This window comes from Amaranthus tricolor, chromosome 13 (assembly GCF_026212465.1).
Source record: "Amaranthus tricolor cultivar Red isolate AtriRed21 chromosome 13, ASM2621246v1, whole genome shotgun sequence".
NCBI classification, from domain to species: Eukaryota; Viridiplantae; Streptophyta; class Magnoliopsida; order Caryophyllales; family Amaranthaceae; genus Amaranthus; species Amaranthus tricolor.
In genome coordinates, this window is record NC_080059.1 from 3,723,424 (window position 1) to 3,748,646 (window position 25,223).

Here is a 25,223-nt window from a genome sequence, read left to right on the forward strand (position 1 = left end):
ATTTTCCAATTATATCCATATCGTCAAGGTGTAAAAAACCCGCATCGCTCCTGTTACCGCATCACCGTGTGTCTGTGTCGTTACTGTAATCGTGACCATTACTTAATTTTACACTATGGTGTGAAAGGTAGATTAGTCTAAAACTAAACAAGAGATAATTCTTGGTTCAATAGGTTGAATGAGTCTTACCAACTAACCTTTTGAAATTTTACTATGATCTTCCCTCAGCAATGCATAATTTTCTTTGCTGATGTTGTTTACACTCTTTCTAAATGCTTTTCTTTAACCTGCCTTTGACAAATTCTCATGTTCGTAGCTATAAAAACACTAATCCTATCCTTATCACAACACAAAAACATTCCTTAATTAGAGATAAACATGGCTGCCATACTCTTCCTTGTAGTTCTCTTGCTTGCTCCTTTCCTTTCCCATGCTTCTGATCCCGACCCCTTGATGGACTTCTGCATAGCAGAACCCGATTCCTCTCCCTCGTTTGCGAGCTTTCCTTGCAAGCCCGCCTCAAACGTGACCTCAGAAGATTTCTTCTTCAACGGGTTTATGAATGAGGGTGATACATCTTCGAGCCCATATAGATCAAAGGTCACACCTGGGAATGTTCTCACATTTCCGGGCCTAAACACTCTTGGAATTTCAATGAACAGGGTCGATCTTGCCATTAATGGTATGAACCCGCCTCACTCCCATCCACGCTCAAGTGAGGTTGGAGTAGTGATCTCAGGGAAAGTTTTGGTCGGGTTTGTGACAACGGGCAATGTGTACTACTCCAAGGTGTTAATTCCTGGGCAGATGTTTGTGATCCCAAGGGGATTGGTTCATTTTCAGAAGAATGTTGGAGAAACTAAAGCTCTTGTTTTCACAGCTTTCAATAGTCAGAATCCAGGAGTAGTGATTTTAGCCACAACTCTGTTTGCTACAAAGCCTCCAATTCCTGATGATGTTTTGAGCCAAAATTTCCAAGTGGATTCTAATGTTATCCATGAAATAGAATCCAAATTTGGATAATGTGAATTATGGAATAGTTATACTACCATGATCATATCAACTTTCGGTGAAACGACACCAAATAAAAAGCTTATATTCTTATACTGTGTATAAAATGGGATATTTAACCCATATATGAGGCGCGTCTCTTAGTAAGATCGTCTCATACAATAATTTGTGATTTGATATTCCTTGTTTTGTTTTTTTGATTTATTTTTTGTTTTTAGTAATTGATTTTTTGCTATTAAAGATTGAAGCATTATTATGCATTTTTAATGTACAAGTGATGAAACAATAAATCATATCTTGTTTCTTTATTGTCCATTAGACCATTAACATTACATATATGTTACTTTAGGTAAGGGACTCTTGTCATTCTAACCTTAGATTTTTGATTCTACAATTGCAAATATGATTTTTTTGATTAGTGATGTTAAAGAATATAGAAATGCAGATGCAGTCAAATTGGAAACAAAGAAAGATGAAGAAATTTAACCCATTTTCGAGAATCAAGATATTTAACATCTAATAAAGTATAAGAGTCCAAAAATTACCAATCTGAATGAACACAATTTAGATAAACTCATAAGAATGTGCAAGGTCTAAAAAGTTATTAGAAGTTCAAGTGTGTTAATTATACAAATATTGAACACTTTCACCAGCCAGCAAGGCTAGGATACTTGAGTCATTTTGATACTAGTTAGTGAATCAAAGGTTACAAACTTACAACAAGTTGTAAGTACTTTCTAGTTTCTACACAAATTGGTATCACAAAATCAAGGCAACCCCACCTAAATACTTGAATCATATATATAGGCATTAGGCAGACTTTCCTGATTCTGTGTAAATAATTTGATTAGGCAGAATGTTCTGCAAATTATCATCAAACAATAGTTCTTTTAAAAAGAATCATGATGTTCGTTCAAAATTTCCGCCTAATTGCATATGTAACCACTCCGATTGCGGCCCTCCAGCTGTTGTGAATTCTCTCGTAGCATGCGTGTTGAAAATTAAACCATTTGGATCGAAGGATGGAACCCCGAGCTGATTCACCTAAATAGATGGAATATACTTTATATACTAGTATCTAGTAAAGCTAAATAAAATTGTAGGACATGAATAGAGAGCATTGAACTGTGAAGCAACCGAAACTTCAGCAACCTTCGTTTTTCTCCTCCATTTTCCATTTTGTCGTCCCACTTTCACCATAAAATTTCCGTTCATGCTCTTCCCTTCCTTCTCTCTCTTTACACCTCCTTTTCACTCCTCGACGCCACGCCTGGTGGCAACCACCATTAGTGTCCCAACACCACAGCCTTTCCTCCCTCCAAACGAGTTGCCCACCGGGTGGCTCGTTCTTTTACAAAAAGGACACACAATTGGGAACTGGTGGAACCCTATCTATTTGCATCTGACCATACTTCAAATGCTTATATTCTGCATTTCATCTATTTTTTTGTGAAAAAAGACACCCGAGTGAGCGGCTCTTTTGTGTCGGCAGTGGTGGTCTTCAGTAGGTGGTAGTGTGGGGGATGTGGAAGTGAATTAGATGAGAGGAAGATGGAGAGTTCGATTGGGAGGGAAAAGAAAAGGAAAACGTCAAACTTACATCTTTTGATTGGAATCCATTAATAGAGGGAACCATCCCGGAATTGACCGCTTCAAGCTTCATAGATAAGAACTGCGAAGCAATAGTCATGACACATGAGGCTTAGCTACAATTCATGTGGAAACCACACAAGTAAAACAAAGGAAGAAATCGAAGAGCTAGAATTTAAGGGAAAAAACCGCAAAACAAATGTTCACAACTATCCCAATTCTGAACGGCCAAACTTTCAATCACTAAGAAAACGTTAAAGGACTAGTTATAGAATTAGTCTGATCATGACTGGCAACAATGCTCAAAACGACATTTCTAAGCCTAAAATTGACGCACCTCAACTTGTCGTTGTAAAGATTGTATATAGTTGATTATTTCGTCGAGGACTAAAGCTTTTCCAATAACCTGCCCAACAAAAGAGAGACGCCAGCAAGAAAACGATAGATGTCAAAAAAAAAAATACAGTTCTAGTATTCAGAACGGATTAGCTTGAATGCTTGACCATCCAAGGTCGAAAGGCCTCCATAAAACAGTCGACGATTACAATAATGATTGATTATGACATGCAATATACCAACCTTGTTACATCCAGGGACCAAATCTTGTAAAATTTTCATTCTCTCGCTTATCTTTTCTCTCCTGGCCTGTCACAAACAAAAACAATCGAGAAAAACTGATGAGAATCCGCCGGAAAAACAAAAATATTAAATTTTTTTGCAAATTGAGCCTTAAAGTTTAGCATTTTTGTAAATTACAGCCTCAATGTTTATGTTTTGCGAATTACAGCTACCAAAATATCAAAGTGATAGAATTGATAGAATGATTGGTTGCCATTTAATTTCAAAATGAGGAAATAAATACAAGAGTAATCTTGGAGAGTAAGAAAAATATTCTATTCTATTACAAAGTCTACTGCGTTAAGGCCAAATCACAGTATTCCAACCATTTTGATGGTCGGAATTTTAGATTAAGTGGTCGGAATTCTGTGATTTGGCTTAAACACTGTAGACTTTGAAACTTTGGTGGCTGTAATTCTCAAAAAATAAACATTAAGGCTGTAATTCGCAAAAAATAAACATTAAGGCTGTAATTTGCAAAATTCTAAAAATTTAAGGCTATAATTCACAAATTATTCTAAAGCATATGAGCATCATTTGGTTGCATAATTCATACTTTTATTACCCTGCCTACTACAAGGTGAACATAAAGGAAAAAAATTATTCCAAAATTTGAAAGAAAATTACTCTCTCAGCCAGACTATGGCTATCGGTAGCTTGTCCCCTTCTTGCTCTGACATGGATGTAGTCTTTAGGTGGCTCTGATGGTTTGTCAGCAGATTTGTTACCACCGGCTGAACTCGCTTCACCTGCAGCCTTCGAACTGCCATTTTCATCCTGAGAATCTGATGTTTTGATGCGTTTAGCATTTGAATCCTTCTGCTTCACAAGAACGAAATAAAAAGTAAATTACTAAATGTCCAAATCAATATTCAGTACATAAAAGCTTATCATACGTGCCATTTTTTCTATGATAACCTTTAATAGAAACATTGGACATCCAAAATCTAAGCTTCTTCTGCATGATTCACAGAACTATATATTATTGTGGCCTACCCCCAAGAAAGAAAGGAAAGATAGAAGCATCAATTCATTATCTATAAGCTTCTTCTCGATCTAAGGGTGTCCATTAGGGTATGATTTTTCAGGTCTAATTAATTTTGATTCTTGAGTACATGTAAATATCTCGAGAATCTGATTTTGATTTTTATACATGGGTCATTTCAGATCGAGTCAGATGATATTTGATTTCGAATAATCAGGTCAATTTTGACTAGCTCTATCTCGAGCCAAAAAAAGTACACATATTTCATCTGTTGTATCTTTTTTCTTTGGCCTCTCCTTACTAGCAAACTGAGCAGGTTTCACCAAATTTAATTTGGTCCTTCATTCACCTCAATACTTGTGCCTATTACTTAACATAATACTGCAAAATGTTGTCCGCATCATCGTATCATAACCGTATAGTAAATATTTTTGAACTTAGTGTGAACGAAATAAAAGTTAAGACATTTGCAAAACCATTTGCATTGATCGTGAAAACCATTTCACAACTGGTACCACTACCATGATCGATACTACCTTTTTGCGCTATGTTTCACATTACAAAAGCTTATGAACACTTGACACATAATCGGCCAAGGGTGCTAACATAAGAACATCAAGAACACAAAGGGTTTAGCCAAACAACGTCCAATTTACCAAAACCATAGTCTCTCAATACCAAAAAAAGTTCCATAAAAAAAGTTGGTCTTCACTTAGCCAGCTTAATCAAATTATATATTTCTCGAATAAAACCTTCATTTATTTTGGTTTCTGAAGTAAATAGTGAGTTTGGTCATTTCAAAACTAAACATTGGTTGCAGTCAGTGATCCAGATCTCATTCCTTCGCTTTATGTGGAAAGTAATCCATATCTAGTTTGGGTGCAAGCCAAAATATCATGAGGGCAAACATTATTGGAAACTACATATCCCTTATCAAATTCAACCAATAACCCAGAAGCAATTAGCAAAAAAATTGAATGCTACACTTTGCCTTACTATAGTTTTGAGATTTTAAGCCTTACACTCAAAATAGGCAAAGCAAATAAAAGAATTTAAACATGTCATCTTTTTTAAGAATGGCAAGAATTAAGAAATATGTTATAAACTAAATTAAAATGGTACACAAATTTGATTTTGTTGTGCAAAAATTGCCTTTGATTATAAATAGTCAAAGGTGCATTTTGTGTTATTATATGAAAGTAATAGTTCTAGATCTAGCCTTATTTAAAGAAGCATCTATACGATATTCATACTATAATTTTACTGTATGACAACAGTGGGTCTAGATTGTCGAGTTTCAAGTATGGATGTAAGTTCCATGGGCATCTAAGACTTTTTCGCCCAAGTCAAGTATTGAAAAGACGGGGCTAGTCACCAACACACAAAAATAGCCACTACGAAAGTCAAGATACTACTACAAGTTAGGTTGAACACTCATTTGTGCATGTGTGTATACTGTATACTATAACCACCTTAGTTGTGTCATAGTGTCATTCTTTCAAGTTGTTCTCCTATGTTTTGTAATTCAATATTAATAGGGTTTTTGATTAAATGACGGGTCATATCCTATGCAAGCCCAAACCTAGATTCTCCCTGAACCCTGTTGCTAGCAAAATAAATATCTAAAGATGTTGATACCCTGATTAAGAACCAAAACTCAAGTATGACTAACAAGGTTGTGGAATAATTCAGCTTCAAACATTTCAAATTTACAACATTTTCGAGCATCCTGAATCCTTATTATTGCTAAAACATCTTATAGATAACAATTTCCTATCACCAAAGGAGGCTAGAGGAAAAATTGAATTAATGATCAAACACAATTTTAACCCCAAATATGAAGGTAAGGTGGCTATATTGAACAACATACCTCCCTATAGTTGAATTTGCCACATTTATATCTCCTAAGAGCTTTTTACATCATATGTAGGAAATTCAATGGGACCAGAGAGTATGAATGAACACAAAATTTCCATTTGTTCCTCTTACAAAACCCCTTTTCAAGACAAAGAGCTTTACAAGGGAATTTGACTAAATCAATTACATCAGGTAAGATTAGATCAAAGTCTATAAGGGTGAAGCTCATACAAGTAACAAACAAAAATAAATCTGAAAATTGATGCTGAATTTCAATCATAAGGAACACTATAAGAACACAAATCTATCACCATCAAATTAATTATCAATAACATCCCAAACACTCACAATTCGAACCACAGAACACCAGAAAATTGACCAAATAGAAATTCTAGCTATTGAAACAAGCAACACAATATTTCAATCAAACACAATACAATTTGAGCTAAAAAGATCAAATTTTCCAAAACAAAATTATTTAAAAAAAGAAAAATTACCATTTCATTTCCACTACTAGTAGTAGAAACAAGCTTTGAAGACTCATCTTCTGAGACATTCTCCCTCCTCTTCCTCCCACCACCACCAAGACTTCCACTTTGCTCAGTAACAGTTGATTCCTCAATTGACCCATCTCTATTCATTGTCCCAACAAGACCATTACTCAATAACCCATCAATCAAACCATTCACAAATCCACTACCACTTCCCATTCTAAGCCCCAACATTCCTCCATTTTCAGAATTTCCACCATTACTAAAAGGCCAAATCTCAGATAATGAAGGGTTTGCTGTTGTAAATGAACCTTCATTTATCAATGGAGGATCCATCAAAGACTTCACCTTTACTTCACCCACATCCAAAAATCCTCAATTCAAAGCTTAACCAACAAATAGCTAAATCCCCACAAGTTTTTCCAAGAAATTAAGATGTGGGTATTGTAATTAACAATTAATTCTGAAATGGGTAGTGCTTAATTTGATGAAATTTAGTTCAAATCCTTACTTTATTGTTCTGAGTTCTTGAGTGGAAATGAAATTATAGAAAAAGTGAGCTTAATTATATAAAGTGAAGAGAGAGAAAAGAAAAAGAGATCCGTTTGGGTTGGGGTTTTGCCAGGAGGGCTGAAAAAGGTTAAGTGTACAGTGCACCCACTGCGCACGTTAAGGAAGTGAGGTCAGAGATAGATAAAAGAGAGAAACCTTTTTTTAGGAGAATCCAGCGGTTTAGATCGCAGATCCGTTTTGATATAATTGGATAATTTTTTTTTTCCCTGTATGATTAAGACTTGACCTTGGGCCCACAACCCTGGTTCAAGTTTTAGGTCCGTTCAACGTCTCTTAAGTTGAATCTGTGAAACACTGATTGTTTGTTAAATGGCTGTTACTTTGAAGTATTGGCTGAAATTATTAAGTATTTTGACCAGCTGAAAGTATTAGCTAAAATTATCAACTACTTTGATTAGTTGAAAAGTATTGGCTAATATGTCAATTATTCAAGTCAATTGTTACAGAAATGTTCGATAAAACTTTTTTGTTAGTTTTTCGAGAATTTATTAGAGAAAAAATAGGTTAAAAAAACAAAAACAAACGAAAAAAGCTATTATGAGTAAGTAGTAACTTTTGTTTTGATTTCAAAGCTAGTATTTTAGATGATTTAAAAATCATTTACTAAATACTTTTCGATTATTTAATAAAGTAACAAGTCAAAAATCAAAACAAATTCAACCATAGACTATAGAGGTACAAGAATACCTCCTATCAGGCTATCACAAGGCCCTAGCCAACTACTCCTTATTGCCTTTCACTAATTTTCTATTCTTGTGAGATGATTTTTATTGGTTCAGCCTAAATCATTTTAAAAAATTACTTCAAGTGCAAGTTGAAATTCAATTTTCATTATCTTTTAATGTTTTTTTATTAATGTATATAAACCGGTCTCACGTTGAGATTATCTCATGCAAAACTGGTTTATTACCTTTATAGTAGGAGTGTAGGACTAGGTAGCATGACATACTCCTATGAACAAAAAAAAAATGGTGGGTTTAATATGAACATAGAACATGTATATTTCTTTTAAAATATTAACAGCGAATAAAGTTGTGATAAAATTAATAACTGCAAATAAATATAGTTGTACGTTCGGACACGAAGACACTTACTCATTATAATATGAAGTATTAATTTGTATAATATACTTTTTCTGTTTTATCATATTCGCTATATTTCACTTTTTACGCAATCCAATGCGTAACTTTGATTATTTATATCTTAAGCTATGCTTAACTAAAAATTATCAAAATATGATATTATGACAGTATTCGATTAGACAATCAAATAAGATCTCATTTGACTATATTTTTTCTAACACATTAGATACACTATTTAAAATAAGCTTGAAAAATGAATAGTAACAATAATCTTTATGTAGCTGACTGTTTCAGAATAGAGAAAGTATTAATTAATAAGTAATAATTATAGACTTATCTCTCTACTTTGCTGACATCTTCAGTGCATGTGTATACTCCTCCTTTTCTTGTTTTATTAGTCTTTGAAAACTAAAAGATGTCTTTGGCTCTTAGCCTTTCCAGTAAATAAAAGAAGTGTTTAATAAAATGGCATTGAGAATTTTCTTTTTTTTTTTTTTTGTCTTTTTATCTTTGATTAGTCAATGAGTAAACAAATGTGTTTTGTATATGGCTGTTTAGTCATCTAAAAAAACTGACTTTTAAGTTAATTTAAAGTTTGATATTTTATAGTTTTTGGCTTATTGACCTTTTTTTTTTTTCTTGTATTAGGCAACAGACAACAATTTATATAAAATTCAATAAAAAATTTCTAAAACAGTTGACTTATTCAACTAATTTTAAAATTAATAAAAAAGTTAACACTTTTAGTTGATCAAACAAGAACTATCGACTGCTTGAGCTTCAAATCATGGAGCAAGGAATCATTTACCGACCCAAATGACGAACCACAATTAAGGCAACTTTCAAAGTGACTTTGAAAACATCCAGGCTGCCAAGCACCACGAGAAAGATTTATCAAAGACAAAGGCAGGCAAACATTTAATAGATGATAGCTGATTTAGTTGATTAATTTGATTAGGTGATTCTAAACTTGTTAAAAGCATAAAAATATTTTATTTTAAAATTTATAATAATAAGTTATTTTAATTAGTCAATTTAAGAATACTAGTATTAAATAATTTGATCATCTGACCTTATTATTATACTCTTAAAATAAACTAAAATTGCCCGAATAATTATTTTAACAAACACCCTAGTGTCTACTAAGAAAAACCAATGCTAAGTGATTTTCAAATGTGATAATTCTATAAAGGTTGACTTTTGAAATACCTAGAAATCTAATCTTAACAATTGATTATTTTAATATGAAATTTAAGCCATTTAATTCTTTGATTGATAAAAGAAAAATTAAATAAAATAAAGGAAAAAGTATCAGAATGTACCTAACAATTTTTTTTTCAAAAAGTACTTAATAAAAAAAATTTTGTTAAAAAAATACCTAAAAAAATTTTTTCTTTTCCAAAGAGTACCAATTAACGTTTTCCTTTAGTTGACCGTTAAATATAGCGGTTGACTATATTTAACTGGTCAAAATCGAAAATTCTTCTTCTTCATCTTCAATTGTTTTTCCAATTCAATTTCCTCACTATTTTTTTCAGCCAATTTTTTACTCAAAATCGAAATTAAATTGAAAAAAAATTAAAGATAAGGAAAAAGAATTTTAGATTTTATCCGGTCAACAAGGAAAACGTTACTTGATACTCCTTGGAAAAAAAAAAATTTGACACTAATTACCCATAAACTATAGAAGTATAAAAGCAAATAATTGCTAAAATAATCTATATTCTGACACTAATTAATAAATTTTTTAAGATAACTCAAACTTAATACAAAAATTTCATACATTTTTATTTCGTCAACCTAAACCTAGCTTGTCTTAAGGATGGATAATTAGTTAATTACCCATTGCCAAAGATCAAATACCCTTTGAAGTCTGTTGACATATGCTGCCAAGACCAGTTAGATGCTACGAGCCAACATTTTATTTATTCAGTCCCATCTAAAACAAGTGATTAGTGAGCACAAAAAACATGATTAATGAACAGATCAGGACTAGTCAAATGTATTAAGAGTCTTATAATTGTTTCTTTAATTGTTTTTAGTACTAATACTAAATTACTACTATAATTATCACTAAAAATAATTGTCATCTGCATAAGCGGAGCTGTAATCTATGGTATTAGCTATAACATATTTTTTCTTAAAACTTTTGAAATTTCCTTTTATGATATTAGCTAACTCTGGGCTATTATTAAATATCGATTTCTTAAACTAAATTCTAGTCTTTTAGCGTGCTCTCAACTTAAACGCTGCTTTCACGACTACTAATATGTGTGCTATAATCAAGAGCCACTTCTTTACTCCTTCACTCATTGGAGCTTCAAACCATTAAGCAAAAGTTATGTTTGTGTACAAAATTGTCAAAAAAAATTTTATGTTTTCTTCTCATATATATATATATATATATATATATATATATATATATATATATATATATATATATATATATTTAATCATTAATATTTTTAATTGTATTTTTATAATAAAACAGTTGCTTATGTACTATGGTACACTCTTGATTAATAAATTGTTAATAATCCTAAAATGTTGCACGTAAGAATTTTAATTTAATTAAACATTGTTCTTAAAATAAAAAAAAATGACTCAAATTTATTGTTATCTTCTTCTAAATTAAAATGCAAGTATGATACTTTGTTTGATTGAAGTGTGTTATCACCATCCATTGTATGATCAAAGGCTTAATTGTAAAGGCAAAAGGTTTGGTGATGGAAGGTGATAAATTATCCCAAAAAATATGGCAAACTATAATTTGTTAGAGTATATGATTACATGAACCATCAGTTTAATCTTTTAATTAAATTAGTTTATTAATAATATAATATTAGAAGCTAACGTGACAAGAGGTCACAGCTTCCTATCACACTCACTCCTTACTTAAAGAAGAATATTTTGCACCAGGTATGAAAATATTTGTCTTACAATCACACTTCTAGCTTAAATAACTCTGGACAGAAATATATAATAGCATATAACATATGGTGAATCATCCGCTAAAGTTAGTTCGTTTGAGAAGATTATATAGTTGTCTAGTTGATTGCCTAACACCTTATCTCAATTGTCATGAATTCTGACATTTGCCAAACATTGCCTTAGCCATTACTTTTGATATTAGAACAGTTAAGCACCAGTTTAATCCCTTAAAAGCCTCTTTGTGATGCTCCTAATTTGGGCGTTTAATTCATGTGACCTTTAATTGTGTGATGCCCACTCTATTATTAAAGGGCTATTGCTCAACTTTTTTTAGTCTAAGGGACTGCTTTTAGTCAATTTTTAGTACTCAATTGTGTTTACTTTTGTAGAAAGTGGTTGAGATCCATTTCATTGAATTGCATTTAATTACATTGAATTTATAATAATAATGGTGCGTATGTACTTTTTCATGCTCATATATCCATTTAATATTTTCTTACCCGCTATTTATTCACTATTTATGACGGATAAAATTTATATATTCGCATCTGCCCACTTAAATATGCAGTTAAATTTTAAATCCATCTCCACTTACTATGATCAACCGAGTATATCTACCTTATGTCCAACACAAATTCACTCCTTATTTGCGAATTGCGATTCATATTGTAATTCCTTATTTGCGCTATATGCGAATTGCGATTCATACTGCAATTCCTTACAAATTTAATTGTATATATACTTTTATCTAAATCATACAAAGCAATATGATAAAGTTTATATCCTTAATTTTTATCATTAGTTTTTAATAAGAATATACAAAATTAATAAAAAAAAATCAATATATTGTAGACACGTAGAGGTGGTTTGGCGGGGTGGGTATGACACGGGTAAGACCTCATTTCCACCCACTGGCCATTACCAACCAAATTCATACTTATATCTGCCCCTATTGGGACGGATGCAATGCAAAACCAGTTCAATTTTATTTGGCCACCATCCTTTTATGCCTTTGACTTGGGTAGAAATCTCAGATTTTAACCCGATTTAAAATTTAAAATTTTAGATATTGAAATTTATTGGATCAGAATCAAAAATTTTTGATCCACCTGTCCCTAAAATGACTTGATTTGAAAAAAGACAAAAAAGAAAAAACCAAATTTGGTTGTAACTTAAATTCGCAATTTTAACCTAATTTTTTTTAGCTTTTTTCAGTTCCATTCATCATTCTTATTTGGTATTTACTATTCTCTTCGTTTTTATTGATTTTTCTTTTAGTTGACAAACATTAAAGCTATAATTTGTAAAAGATATAACCTTAAGATTGCAATTTGCAAATAATTCTTTCTATGATATTCAATCATAGTTGATAATAGTTGATAAGAGTGTAAATTGTAGTATGTTTTATTTGATTATCCTTTAGTCAAAATGTATGCTTTAATGGAATTTTTTTTAAATAACCGTTAAATCAAATACTTATATTGTCGCATCACAATTTGCTAAGTTCAGTCTTGAAAATTATTTTGGACAAGACTTGGTCTTCATACACTACAAGCTGAGCCTTGCTGGGGGTGACGACTGGGCCTTTTTAATATTTGGTCGTTAAAAAATCGAGCAATATATGGTGTGATGAGGTCAGATAATGTTCTTTTATAAAATTACACAAAATTTTGTATGAGACGGTCTTATTATAAGATATATCGTTTGTATTAATAAATAGTTTGATAATACAAACTATTAACATATAAAGTTCTTAATTTGAGATCCTCTCACTAAAAGACGAACTTTTAAAAAAATAACTCATAAAACTATAAGAATTTTTCCTTAAAAGTGTTGTAAGATAACGTTAATTTACTCACCTCTATAAAATTAATTAAGTTTGTTAGTATGGTAGACATTGACACAAATAGTGTCTAGGATCGGTGTTGGGAAAATAATCATGGAAGATGGTACATATTAATGTGCAATCATCGGGTGATTGTAGCCTTGTGATCTACGCCTTAAAGAGCAAGGGTACAATCACCTAAACAGGGCTGGGTAAAAATTTTGAAAGCTTTATTTATTTTTGTGATGTTTTTTATAATGGGATCCTTCATTATATTAAAAAATATACTCCCTCCTATTCAGCTTAAATGTCCCATTTGACTTTTTATACTTGCCGAGGCAACATTTTAATTCTTAATATCTTAAATTATTCTTAATTAAAAATTATAAAAAGTTGATATTAATAATCCCTGTATTGAGACGAATCAAACAAGATCCCACATGACTATGTTTTAACTTATAGATTAAGAGTAAAATACAAATTAAGAGTGATAAGTGAATAGTGCCAAAAATCAAATGGGACATTTAGGTTGAATAGGAAGTAGTAATATTTTTCATTTCAAGAAAAATAATTTAAGACAAAATGTATTATAACATTATATTACTTCAAATATAAAAAAGATTTACACACAAATTAAATCACTTAAAAAGTATTGCTCGAAACCAGGCCTGAATAGCACTATTTAATATTAAGAAATCCTTGTGAGAGACAGTCTCTTTAAGAGACCATCTCTGATTGGGCCGACCCATTATATATTTTTTAAGATATTGAAACTAGACATTAAGTATACGATAAGTAAGCATCAAGGATAATGTAAGTAAACATTAAGAATACAGTAAATAGATATTAATCTTTAATGAGTTAGACTTGAGATATGTCTCTCAAAGAAACAGTCTCTCAAAAGACTAGACCCCTTTAGGGAGTCCTATGCAGTCGATTATCTGGGATGCCCCAAGAACCGTCCATGTAAAAGCAAGTGTAGAAACTTGAATGGATGGGGGGGGGGGGGGGGGGGGGGGGGCGTACAGTGTACGTGGAGAAGGAAGGACATACTCAATATGCTACTATACTGGACTGCTCGGAAGAGCCTAACTGTTGCTCACACAAGCAACATATGATCCGATAACCTGCGTTCTTTAGTACAAAGTAGCAACATTTTTGGCTCGTACCCCATGCTTGTTGAACATTTAGAGTATATAGACCTAGATTTGTATATACTACATACTTAGTATAGTAGTGGTACTAAAATATATATTATGAGTCCAATTAAATGCCTCAAAGAATTTGATGAATCATTACTTTGATTCATAAGCTTTGTTTGGTGAAACATTACTTTGATTCATAAGCTTTGCTTGGTGAAACATTACTTTGATTCATAAGTTTTGCTTGGTGAAACATTACTTTGATTCATGAGCTTTGCTTGGTGAAACATTACTTCGATTCATAAGCTTGCTTGGTGAAACATTACTTTAGTTCGTAAGCTTTGCTTAGTGAAACATTACTTTGATTCATAAGCTTTGCTTGGTGAAACAGTTTTGTTTCAAAAGAAGGTATTGTTTCATGCATAGCTCTATAAATAGAGATTGCATGCCTAGGGACATTTCATCCCATCTTCATATCTTTTCTTATTTCTCTCTTAAGAATACTCCTATTCTTATTCTTTCTTTCATGAGATAATATTGAGAGAGTAATTAACTCTCAATATCATCAAAGTTCTTAATTCACCACAACACTTGTATTTACTATTGCAATTTCCTTGTGCTAGGATTTTATTGTGTAGATTGTATTGAATTTCAATCATCATCCCAAGCACCTTTGTGGGAGAAATATCACAATAGAAAAGTGCATGAATGCCTTCTACTCATATCAAGTTTCCGAGCGACTTCTTTGATTGTCGCAATCATATCTTCATCTTTTTCTTGGTGATTCAACAAGAGTTCAAAGCCATATACAAAGGATTACAAATAGTGTAGATTTATCTTGTAACACGTATTTGTAATACATCATTATTGTAATAATACTTCGCAATATAAATTCATATATGCCCTAGGTTATTTGTAAGCCAGAGTCACATTATATTAGCTTTCTCTCTTGCTTTATTTTTCCTGTAAAAGTAGCTTTTTTTTTCCAAATCACTTATTTTTACACATATTGAAATACAACTTGGTGAATATAGTCTAATTTGGTGAACCAGCTTAAATATTGTGCTATTGATTGTTTATGTTTACTTTGTTACTCATCATCAACTTGCATTTTGTTTTGCTCATTGATTGGACCTTCAAACACATTTCTTCCGCACTTTTTTATTATCTTTCTGTGTGTTTCCTTTTAAATGTCCCAACAATTTTTCTCTAGAAATGGGTCTAGCATGTCCAAGCGTGCCAACCCGATTCATTTACTCATCTCCTAAGAAGTTATACTTCCCAAAGAATTAACCAAACAGGCATTGCGAGAAACGATTTTTTTTCTTATCTTCTTGTTTTGATGTCGTCTCACCTAGAGACGTTCTTTCACAAGAGTAGCTACATGAACAAGTTTTATAGACTAATGAACGTAAGCTTTAAATAAGTAATGATTAAAAGTCATACAAAAAAGTAAAAGAGAGAACACTATGTTTATATATATTGGGATCATTCACCAATTGATAAGGTCCAAATGCATATTTGACAAACACATCTTGACAACATCAAAAAACTTCATTAGTTGTATTATATTTGAAGCATCAAGAAACATGTACAAGCTATCCAATCCAAAAATTTATAAAGGGACAACAAACTTCGGTATAAAGACTACAAAATTTGTTCACTACTATTTACCCCCTTTAGAAAGCTTTCCTGTTTTCTGCACCATTAATGCATCTCTTGATCTAAGCTAAAAAGCTTATCAATCAGCTCTCTGTACAGTTGTTTTGAACAATAATACGTACCATTTTTGATCCAACGAAAAGTATAGGAATCCCCCGACGGAGTGAGTAACGAATGACCCAAAACTAGTCCCTACAATGCAATGCCAAGCCGGCCCATACACTCCATCAAGTTCCTGCATTCATAGGAACTTTTATTAACTTCATATACGACCAAATAATCCCTAATATTAGGACTACATGACAAGACCAACAATAATAATACTTCACATAGCATGGGATCCCACTTGAGAGTTGGGACAAGTAGTATAAGGAAGATGGGTTTTTATACAATTGCCCATTCTGTTGGGTATATATGCCAAGTGATCCAACTATTGATCACAACTCATAAGTCACAAGCTAGATGGGACTAGAAGCCTAGGATTCTACCTGCCATCCAAGAACAATTTATTTGTTCTTAATATTCTTGTGGGGGATAATCACATGTTGTTGCATATAATTAGGGGGATATATTGAGCATATTGTATATAATAAAAGTACGTTATATATACATAAGCAAGATTTGAGGGGAGAAAAGCAGATTAATCCTAATGTCTATGTGATATGCCCAAGTAGAACAGTTTCTTGTTCCATTCGAATACATGTATTCGGAAGAACATTAGTAGATCAAGTGTTCCCTTTTGTAGATGTATATTGATTATGTGTAATCTCAGTTTCACAACAAAATTGATCTTATTGAAATCTATTGAATGTAAATTTTACGTCCGTTGGCAAATGACTTTTTGTTCAAAGTGATAGTGATAAACGACATTTAAGTCGGCTGAATGAGTAGTTTTTTCATTAATTTTCAGCTTTTAATCAATTTTTTCTCTAATAAACAGACAACATGCACAACTAATTTTTACCAAATCATTTCCTTAACATCTGGCTTAACAATAGATTATCCAATACTTCAAGCTGGTCAAATCAGCCAACACCTCCGATTATTGATTTGCCAATGGCTTTCACACTTCACTAATCACGTGAGACTTGTTTTTTTTCAACTACAGAACTCCTATAGGCTACTAGGAACAGTAATCTTTTTTAAGGTTGTCAAATTAAGACTTCAAATGCAAAATAAAAGCAATATGATTTGTAAATCACCACAAAAAGACAAAAAAATAATAATAAAATAAAAAATCAGAAAAAGTAAATTAAAATTACAAAACTCTATCCTATTAAATCCTATCATATAAGGGTGATTTATTAACTTCACAAACTACCGTTATTTACTAACACCTCCACAAATAAAAGAGGGTGGACCCCAACTGACCAAAATACATCATGTTCTTACACCTATTGTCATATCATTTCTCTGAGGAAATAGTAGACCAATTAAACAAGTTAGGAGTAGTCACTTCACTGATTGGTTCTCAAAAAAAATTCCTAAGCAATAACAAACCACCATAAGAAAAAACAAAAAATATAATAATAAAATAAATAAAATCAAAAAAATAAATTAGAATAACAAAACTCTCACCCTATCACATCCTACTACATGAGAGTAATTTGTTATCCGTATGAATAACCGTTATTTACTTAGACCTTTCCTAATTCTGAATTTTCTTATGGAATCATAAAATGAAATTCAAATGGGAAGTTCAACCAAAATTCATTTATACAGTACTCCCTCTGAACTCTGTACCCCACAATAAGGTATGGCCCATCTATATAACACTAATAACCAAACAATATTAATTCAACTGAGTACTAATCGATGCTTATTCTAAAGACACTATTTAATGCAATGTTAACATGCCTTTATTCTATTCATAAATTGGATTCTTTGCCTTTTTACCGAGTTAAGTTATAAATATTACATTCCATTGGAATCAATTGTTACCCTTACATAACTATTGATTCTTAAAATCTGTTTTGAAATACCGGCTACGTTACGGTTATTGATACTATTTATTGTTCAAACTTATTTTATATATTGCGCTAATATGTAAGAAAAAATATAGTTATATAGAATCTTATTTAAATCGTCTAATAGCATATCGTCGTAATATTAACATTCAATAATTTTTAGATATACATAGTTCAATGTATATGATCATAATAACTCATTGAATTAGTAAAAATTTAAATATAATAAGTATAGAAAAATAAATAAAACAATTAAATATATCTTGATTCATCTCAATGCACATCTGAAGGTACTCTAAAATATCAAGATAATCAATAGGTATAACAACTAATTCTAAGTACAATTAAGCCCCAAAAAAGAACAAAATAACAAAAAAAAAATGAATTGAAGATGAGGAAAGAGTGGGAATACCTTTTTAAGAGATAAAGCAAGGTTCTTAGAAGTGAATTTCTCAAGGCTATCTTTAATCTTTCTAGCAAAACCGACAACATGAATTTGCATAAATGGGGGCATATCAGCTGAAACAACTTTGGCACAATTTGTTAGCAAAAAATTAGCCAATTCTTCTTGTACATCACAAAATGACCTCCTTTTCCCAATCCCATTTACTATCACCAACTTATTATTAATATTTGCTTCTCCTCCTTTCTTTGATTGATCTCTTCCCATTTTCTTCAATTCCTTCTTAGATTCTACAATATCTTCATGAACAACCACCAAAGATTTATTCTTCCCACTTTCCAAACCCATCTTTTTACCTTGTTTTCCAATATTTTGACCATAAAAGCTTGGATTTTTAGGGTCTAAATTAACCGATTTTGAGAGTGCTTTAACTTGTAAATGAGAATCTATATGTTTTTGGGTAGGTAGGTTTTGGAAATTAGTGGGTTTTTTTGGATTAGGATGTAACCTTGAAAAGTGATTTGTAAGGTTATAGATTGTAGATGTTGAGGTAGTACTAGAAGGCTTTGGATGTCTTTTTTCAGTAGTTTGTGAGATGGAAGGTGAGCTTGGTGCTGCTAACTTGCGCCTGTGAGTAGGATTGTGTGCCATCTTGATCTCGTGTGGGTAAAATGAGAGAAATGAAGGAATTTCAAAGCAAAAAAGGTTAGGGTTTGTGGGGATGAGTTTGGTGGGGTGGTGTTAAAAGGGAGGAAGAAGGATGTTGAGTTTTGAGTGGGAACTTTTTGTTCTAACTTGCGCCGCTAGACGTGGGGGAAATGAGGTCTTAATTTTTGACTTGTTTTACCCAGAAATAAACAAGGGAAAATAGAATGGGGAATTGGTAAAGTGGGGTCCTTGGTAACATGCTTTTCCATTCCTTTATTACATAAAAGAGTGAAAGTGGGGTCCATCTTCGTGAAATTTTGAATAAATGTCTCTCAATTAAAAAAATCTTAATCGTGTACTCTTATTCTATTATGTTTGCTACCCTCTATAATTACCCAATTACAAAGTGGGGTGGATGAATGATAAGATGCTAGATACACAATTAATAGGCCAATATATAGGACATGTGGACATATTATAGAAAGAAAATAAAAATAAAAATAAAAATATACATGAGTCTTGGATATGGTGTCCATAGTTCTCTTATAAACTCGAGTATGTGAGCATCTTGTGGCATTTGTGTTGCACTGCACATCTTAGCCCTGATCTTGTGTGGCAAATCGTGCTAATAAGGATGGGGACGAAGGGGCACGAAGTACTCGTAGATCTATACCTACAATAGTGTTAGATAATTCTTATCATCTTGGATTCTGACCTAATAACTATTAGATGTGACTCATAATCTCAATATGTATAGCTTCATATTGTATGGGTATGGTAGAAATAAGAGGTGTTATTAGTGCTCATGAATGAAGAGTATGGTCAGAGTGTTTCATGAGTAGCTCGAGTATATGGCTCAACCCAAGTTGTTGGTCGCTCACTGGATGCATTTGGCTCGACTGGTCGAGCAAATTTCAGCATGTCAAGCAGCTGTGTTCATGGCTACTATTTTGCATGGGTTTTCTTATTGCTTGTTGTCCTTCCTCTACTCTTAGTCTTATATATACTCCATCTCTACATCAAGACCAAAGTGGGAATTACATTGTAATCAAGAGAAAGAGAACACATTGTAATCCTCTTGTAAGAGATATTGATCTAGATAGAGAGAGCCTCAAATAAGGGTTCTTTAGTGAATTAAGAGCTTTTTAATTACTCTTGTAATCTCTATAGTTTTTCATTTCCTTTGTTAGAATTGATTAGTGTGTGTAAACAAGAACTAATCAATACAATAGTCTTTATTCTTTGGGTGGGTTTATAGTCTAATTATTAATTTGATATTAGGATTTTTCCACCTTCCAATTCTTAGTGTGTTTGATTATTTCTTTATATTTTGCAATCTTTATCATTCTTTGTACATTAGAATCTTCATTGAAAAAGCATTTGCTCTAACAATAACAACAAAGCAACTCGCGATAAAAGTATACCAAATTAACAACTTCCCAAGAAAACTCTAACACACCCCCTTGGGCAACCAAAATAGCACAAGGTTGCTTAATGTCCATGCGTGACTTATCAATCAGTAGTATCGACTACTGTATAACCACTTAATAGGTTGTATCTTGTTGCACTACTCGAGCATGTACTCAACATAATGCAACAACCAAGTCGCCAATAGCATTACGTTGGATCATTGGGAAAAGACTTATTCACAACCATACTAGGATGCCTAATGATGTCGTTGATTGTCGTCTTCTAAGTCAGACACTTAAGAACTACATGAGTATGCTCCTTCCCTTCATAAACTAGTCTAGCTATATGTCATTCACAACTAGAAATACGTTTACAATCTAGAGGTCTGTAGGCATCTATGACCTAATTCACCCAATTAGGTTACTCCTTATCATCAACTCGAGCAGCCTGACTAAGTGGCCTTATCCTTGAAGCACGGTTAACAATTAGGCTATCAGTAGATTGCCTAACAACATCGCTACGAATTCTAACTCATATTTGCGAACCAACGATAGTGCAACAAATCGACCCCATTGGCTCCTTTCAACAATCCAACCAATAATTGTCTCCTAAAATGTCCTAGCCTTTCCCTCAGACTAAATCCTCATAATCAGCAGCAAATGAGGTTGATCTTGAGAAACTTAGCTCTCTCGACATTCTCTCAAAACCTACTCCCTAACACAACGCTTTCATCAGGGCAAGGGCGGTTCAAGGGCCGTGCAAGGTGGCCAACTGCATAGGATCCCGAACCTAAAAGACCTCATATTAAAAACTTATAGTATAATAACATACTATTGTAGTAGAATAGCTAGTAGTAGTTTTGCTTACTATATCAATGGTCATATATATAAAACCTATAGATTACAATTTTTTTCTCTTTTTTTATCTTTTTCCAAAACAACTCTTTACTTTCCAAATATTTTTTCTTACCCCATTTAATATTTACACATTTATAAAACATCAATTATCACTAACTTAATTTATAAAAATAATCAACAATTTATTTTTAAAATTTTCAACCCTTCAAACTTTTACTCTTTTTATTATTAGTCATCAATGTATTACTATTTTTTTCTCTTTCATTTTAACATTAGAGAAGAAAGTTTAATTTTTAACTACTTAATTTAAGTTTAAGAGATTAAAATTATGTTGAATTTTTATTTTAGTTTAACAAAATCTTTCTTTTTTAATAATAAAGGGCCCCAATTTTAGAAATTTATGAAAAATAAACGGGGCCTCAGAATTGTTTGCTTCGCCCCTGCATGGCCTGTTCAAAAAAATTGAACCCGCTTGATCCGACCAGTCAACCCACTGACCCGCATTTTAAATGGCGGGTCAATTTAAAATATATATATATAAGTTCAGGGTCGGGTCATGGGCTGCAAACTTAATTATAGTGAGCACCCGTTGACCCGTTTGAGGGATTTTTTTTTTTAGTTCAATTGTTAATTTACTTTAAAAAGATAAAATGATACAGAACTATTAATTATTCATTTATTGAAATGGAATAAATTATTCTAAGAAGTACTTAAATGTGATTTTTTAAAATGAAATGATATAAGTATTAATTAGCTACTCTCTGAAATAGCATAATACTTGTATTTGAGCAAAAACAGCTTCATAGTCCAGAGCTCATATATGAATTACTACTTGTATTTGAGCAATGGTTTGAATTAAAAAGTAGGGCTTATGCTCTAAAGTACCTTCCTCATGTTGATTCTGTTTTCGGTAATCAATGGGCCAAGTGCAACGATCCCAGAATTAAGAAGTAGGATTTATTAAGAAGTATAAAATTCAATACCAAAAATTCAGCTTAATTTTCTCATAAATTATGCCAAACAATGCCACAAATAAAATTAATAACCGGGTACCGATGTCCCTGCCCAATTTATTCGGGTACCCGATAACCCGGATGGATTGAGTCGGGACACAGGCCGCTAAAATAAATACCCAACTAACCGGGTACCCGAAATGCCAGGTACCCGGTTACGAATACCCCTGGGCCATCAGGGTCACCTTTTACCGGCCTAAAAGTCGTATCACCTAAAGTACTTCTACCAAATAAAATTTTTCCTTCCTCATAATCACCAATCATCTTTCTACATAATTTACATGGACAAAAAAAATCATACTTAATTAAAAACTATAATTATAACGATTAATCATAAACAAAATTAATATTTAATACTATAAAAATATCACATAAAATAATAAAATACATTTTTATAGTATAATATTCTTACATTAGTAATAATTAAAAATAATTAGATGATATAAATATAGTTAAATATAAAAATACAAAATAGACAAAAATCCTACAAAACATACGATTTTACCAAGGTGAAATCACACAAAATATAAGGTAAATTAAATTTTTTAATCACTTAATTTTATAATTAAACCACTTATACATATTCAGAATCCCATCTAAATAGGACCCACAAGACAATCCATTACATTTGTTTGGTAATTATGAAGTGTGGGGTGCACTGTGCATTTTGTGGTGATAAACATAAATTTAGAGTGTATCCGTGCAGAGCGTAGTGATTGATTTTTTTTTAATTTTAAAGGATAATTGTACCCACTTTAACAAATAGTGGTGCTATGCATGTTTAACTACACAGCCACCCAAAAAATAAAAAAATAAATAATACAAATGAAAAGATGATTTAGAGAAAATGAACCGTTGAAATGATCATCATGAGACAAAAATAATTTTGAACTCATGCCTAATTTATCTCATTAATAAATTTATTTTCTCACTTAATTTATTCAATTATTTCTCCCTTTCAATAGAGCAAAATTGTATGTAGAATTACATAAATCCTATATTCCTATATTCAAAGGGTTAAACACATAAGGATTTGTTCTGAAATACTAAAATGATAGCAATGTATTCTTATATTCATTCGAAATTGCTACATAACACAAATTAGAAGATAAGCTTTTATATATTGTGAACAATATTTTGAATAATTCTTAGTGTTGATAAGCATTTTAGCCAGTGGAAAATCTTGAACAAAATTAAATGATGTCGCTAATATAAAAAAAATATGGTAATAAGAATTGAACCCAAACCAATATAAATATGGGTTAAGTTGGTATAAGCTTTAATAAGTAACTCAGATCTTAACACTAATATAAATATTGTCAGTTGACAGCATTGACCAGGCACAGATCCACCCGAGATTTCAGCAAAAACCTGTCAAATGACAACAACAAAGAAGCAAATTCCAAGTTGGTCATGTTAAGTGAGTAAATGGCTTTATTAGAGATATCCAATCCAAAGACAATAAATTTGGCAACGATATGTCAAGTTTTCATGCATTAATTCGTGGTCCAGCTCCAAAACATGCCAGGGCCTTCATTTAGAGCTTTTGTACCCAAAGAATATTACGGAAAATAACAGCCCAAATAAAATAAAATACCCACAATAAAATGAATTTTGAGAAATTCAGCTCAGCTCTTATGTCTATTTTTTATCAAAAGAATTTTAACCTTTTTAATTTGGAATTATAACATATATTTATATCAAAATGACTTATTGATTCACATTGCATACGTTTGAAGATTTAGAATTATGATAACCCCAGGAGGTCATGAATAGTAATTTCAAAACGATTCGAACAAATATAAAGATCTATAAAATCAGCAACGAGTCGTCAATAATTTTGAGCATGTACCATTCTATTTTTCTAAATAATATACATCCATTTCATTCAGCTGACAACTACGTGAAATCCTAAAACTGAGCTAACCAAAATGTACTTCCAATCCAATGGCTGAATACCTTGGGGGAAGGTATTAGCATATATAGTACAAGCAACAAGAAACCATTGCATCAATATATATTTGTATATTTAGTTCGTTATTATAAGCAAACTCGTAATCGACATGTACCTTGTTTGTGTTATGAAATGTTATGCAATGATATACACCTGCCAAGAAGTCCAAAAGAAACAAACCAAATAGAATATAGAGAAGAATACAATCAAGAAACAGAAGAACAATGAACTGAATAATACTTTCCGTATTCTGGTTATTGAAATTTTACAAGATACAAGATACAAAGAATCCTTCGAGTGGTCCCAAACTATTATGTGAATAATCACCCAAAAGATACAAGCATACCCCAATAGAAGACCCTCAACTATATATATACAAGACTCTAAGAATAAACCCCCTAATAAAAGTGAATGACTATTAATAGTAAAAAGTCAAAAATGCCCTTTGACCCTTGGACCCAATTCATAACAGTTTGCTTGCCTATATAAAGCACAAAACTTGTAGTCCTGTTCCAATTTATCTGCTCATCAAGTCTGAACTGAAGATGAAGAAGATCATGGGCTTTAATTTGATAAGCTCGAATGTCAAGCATCTCTAAAACCTGAAGTGCCACCGAGGCAGCTGGGGAAGGTGAGGACTCAAAATAGCTGGTTGCAGATATTCCCAGATATTGATACCGGTGTCAAGTTTAAAGGGTGACTCTGGTTTACCGAGGGAGCAAAACGTGAAGGACTGCCAGCAGCCATCATTGCTGCTCGAGATGGATAAGATGTCTGCATGAAAGATGGTAGCTTAATACTTCTACAAATTCAGATTTTTTTTTACCAAAAAAATAGATGGAAACACAAGTCAAATCTAAGAGTGGGGATACTAGATACACTTCCTTATTCTAGTCATTCCATTCTCACATCATGTAGAATCTGATATGAGAATTCAGAATCCATACTTTCAAATTTGTACAATTATCCAGAGAAAAGTAACAGGATATTTGTTCCTATGTTCTAACACCAGCCCAAAAAGGAAAAGGAAAAGGAAAAGGAAAAGGCAGCCTCTTAAACTTGATCCACTGTCAAGAACCTAACCAAAAATACAGAGTTTCCTAATAGCGATGTCTGAGGCAATGCATCACTGATAAGAAATTCAGCAAAGTTTAATATCAAGACTCAATTCAATCTTTAATCATGCAATCTTTTATTCATAGAA

At 32.1% G+C, this 25,223-nt stretch overlaps 3 protein-coding genes across 4 annotated transcripts; 1 reads left to right on the forward strand and 2 right to left on the reverse strand.

Annotated features, from left to right (window-relative positions):
• Positions 1 to 89: 89 nt before the first annotated feature.
• Positions 90 to 1,319, forward strand: LOC130797612 (germin-like protein subfamily T member 2). Its single transcript, XM_057660269.1, has one exon. The coding sequence runs from the start codon at positions 379 to 381 to the stop codon at positions 1,021 to 1,023; it is 645 nt and encodes a 214-aa protein (XP_057516252.1). The 5' UTR covers positions 90 to 378; the 3' UTR covers positions 1,024 to 1,319.
• A 277-nt stretch (positions 1,320 to 1,596) lies between these two features.
• On the reverse strand, positions 1,597 to 7,267 carry LOC130797610 (transcription factor bHLH79-like). Of its 2 annotated transcripts, none has more exons than XM_057660267.1 (6): positions 6,559 to 7,267; positions 3,847 to 4,041; positions 3,181 to 3,246; positions 2,939 to 3,007; positions 2,612 to 2,683; positions 1,597 to 2,055 (listed from the first exon to the last, which is right to left on the reverse strand). In XM_057660267.1, the coding sequence occupies exons 1-6, from the start codon at positions 6,886 to 6,888 to the stop codon at positions 1,912 to 1,914; spliced, it is 876 nt and encodes a 291-aa protein (XP_057516250.1). In that variant the 5' UTR covers positions 6,889 to 7,267; the 3' UTR covers positions 1,597 to 1,911. The 2 variants fall into 2 exon arrangements, with proteins under 2 accessions (XP_057516250.1, XP_057516251.1); XM_057660268.1 differs by having other exon boundaries at positions 3,847 to 4,038; positions 6,559 to 7,264.
• A 7,737-nt stretch (positions 7,268 to 15,004) lies between these two features.
• LOC130798303 (uncharacterized) lies at positions 15,005 to 18,986 on the reverse strand. The gene is made up of 2 exons (XM_057661234.1): positions 18,147 to 18,986; positions 15,005 to 16,002 (listed from the first exon to the last, which is right to left on the reverse strand). Exons 1-2 carry the CDS (start codon positions 18,786 to 18,788, stop codon positions 15,847 to 15,849), a joined length of 798 nt encoding a protein of 265 aa, XP_057517217.1. The 5' UTR covers positions 18,789 to 18,986; the 3' UTR covers positions 15,005 to 15,846.
• Positions 18,987 to 25,223: the final 6,237 nt, after the last annotated feature.

What these genes read in the sequence shown, in the direction of transcription:
- LOC130797612 (XM_057660269.1), top strand. Translation starts at nt 379, where the DNA reads ATGGCTGCCATACTCTTCCTTGTAGTTCTCTTGCTTGCTCCTTTCCTT.
- LOC130797610 (XM_057660267.1), bottom strand. Translation starts at nt 6,888, where the DNA reads ATGGATCCTCCATTGATAAATGAAGGTTCATTTACAACAGCAAACCCT. An exon ending in CTAGTAGTGGAAATGAAATG is followed by an intron (nt 4,042 to 6,558) that starts GTAATTTTTCTT and finishes GTTCTTGTGAAG; the next exon opens with CAGAAGGATTCAAATGCTAA. An exon ending in GCCATAGTCTGGCTGAGAGA is followed by an intron (nt 3,247 to 3,846) that starts GTAATTTTCTTT and finishes TGTTTGTGACAG; the next exon opens with GCCAGGAGAGAAAAGATAAG.
- LOC130798303 (XM_057661234.1), bottom strand. Translation starts at nt 18,788, where the DNA reads ATGGCACACAATCCTACTCACAGGCGCAAGTTAGCAGCACCAAGCTCA. An exon ending in TTGCTTTATCTCTTAAAAAG is followed by an intron (nt 16,003 to 18,146) that starts GTATTCCCACTC and finishes CTATGAATGCAG; the next exon opens with GAACTTGATGGAGTGTATGG.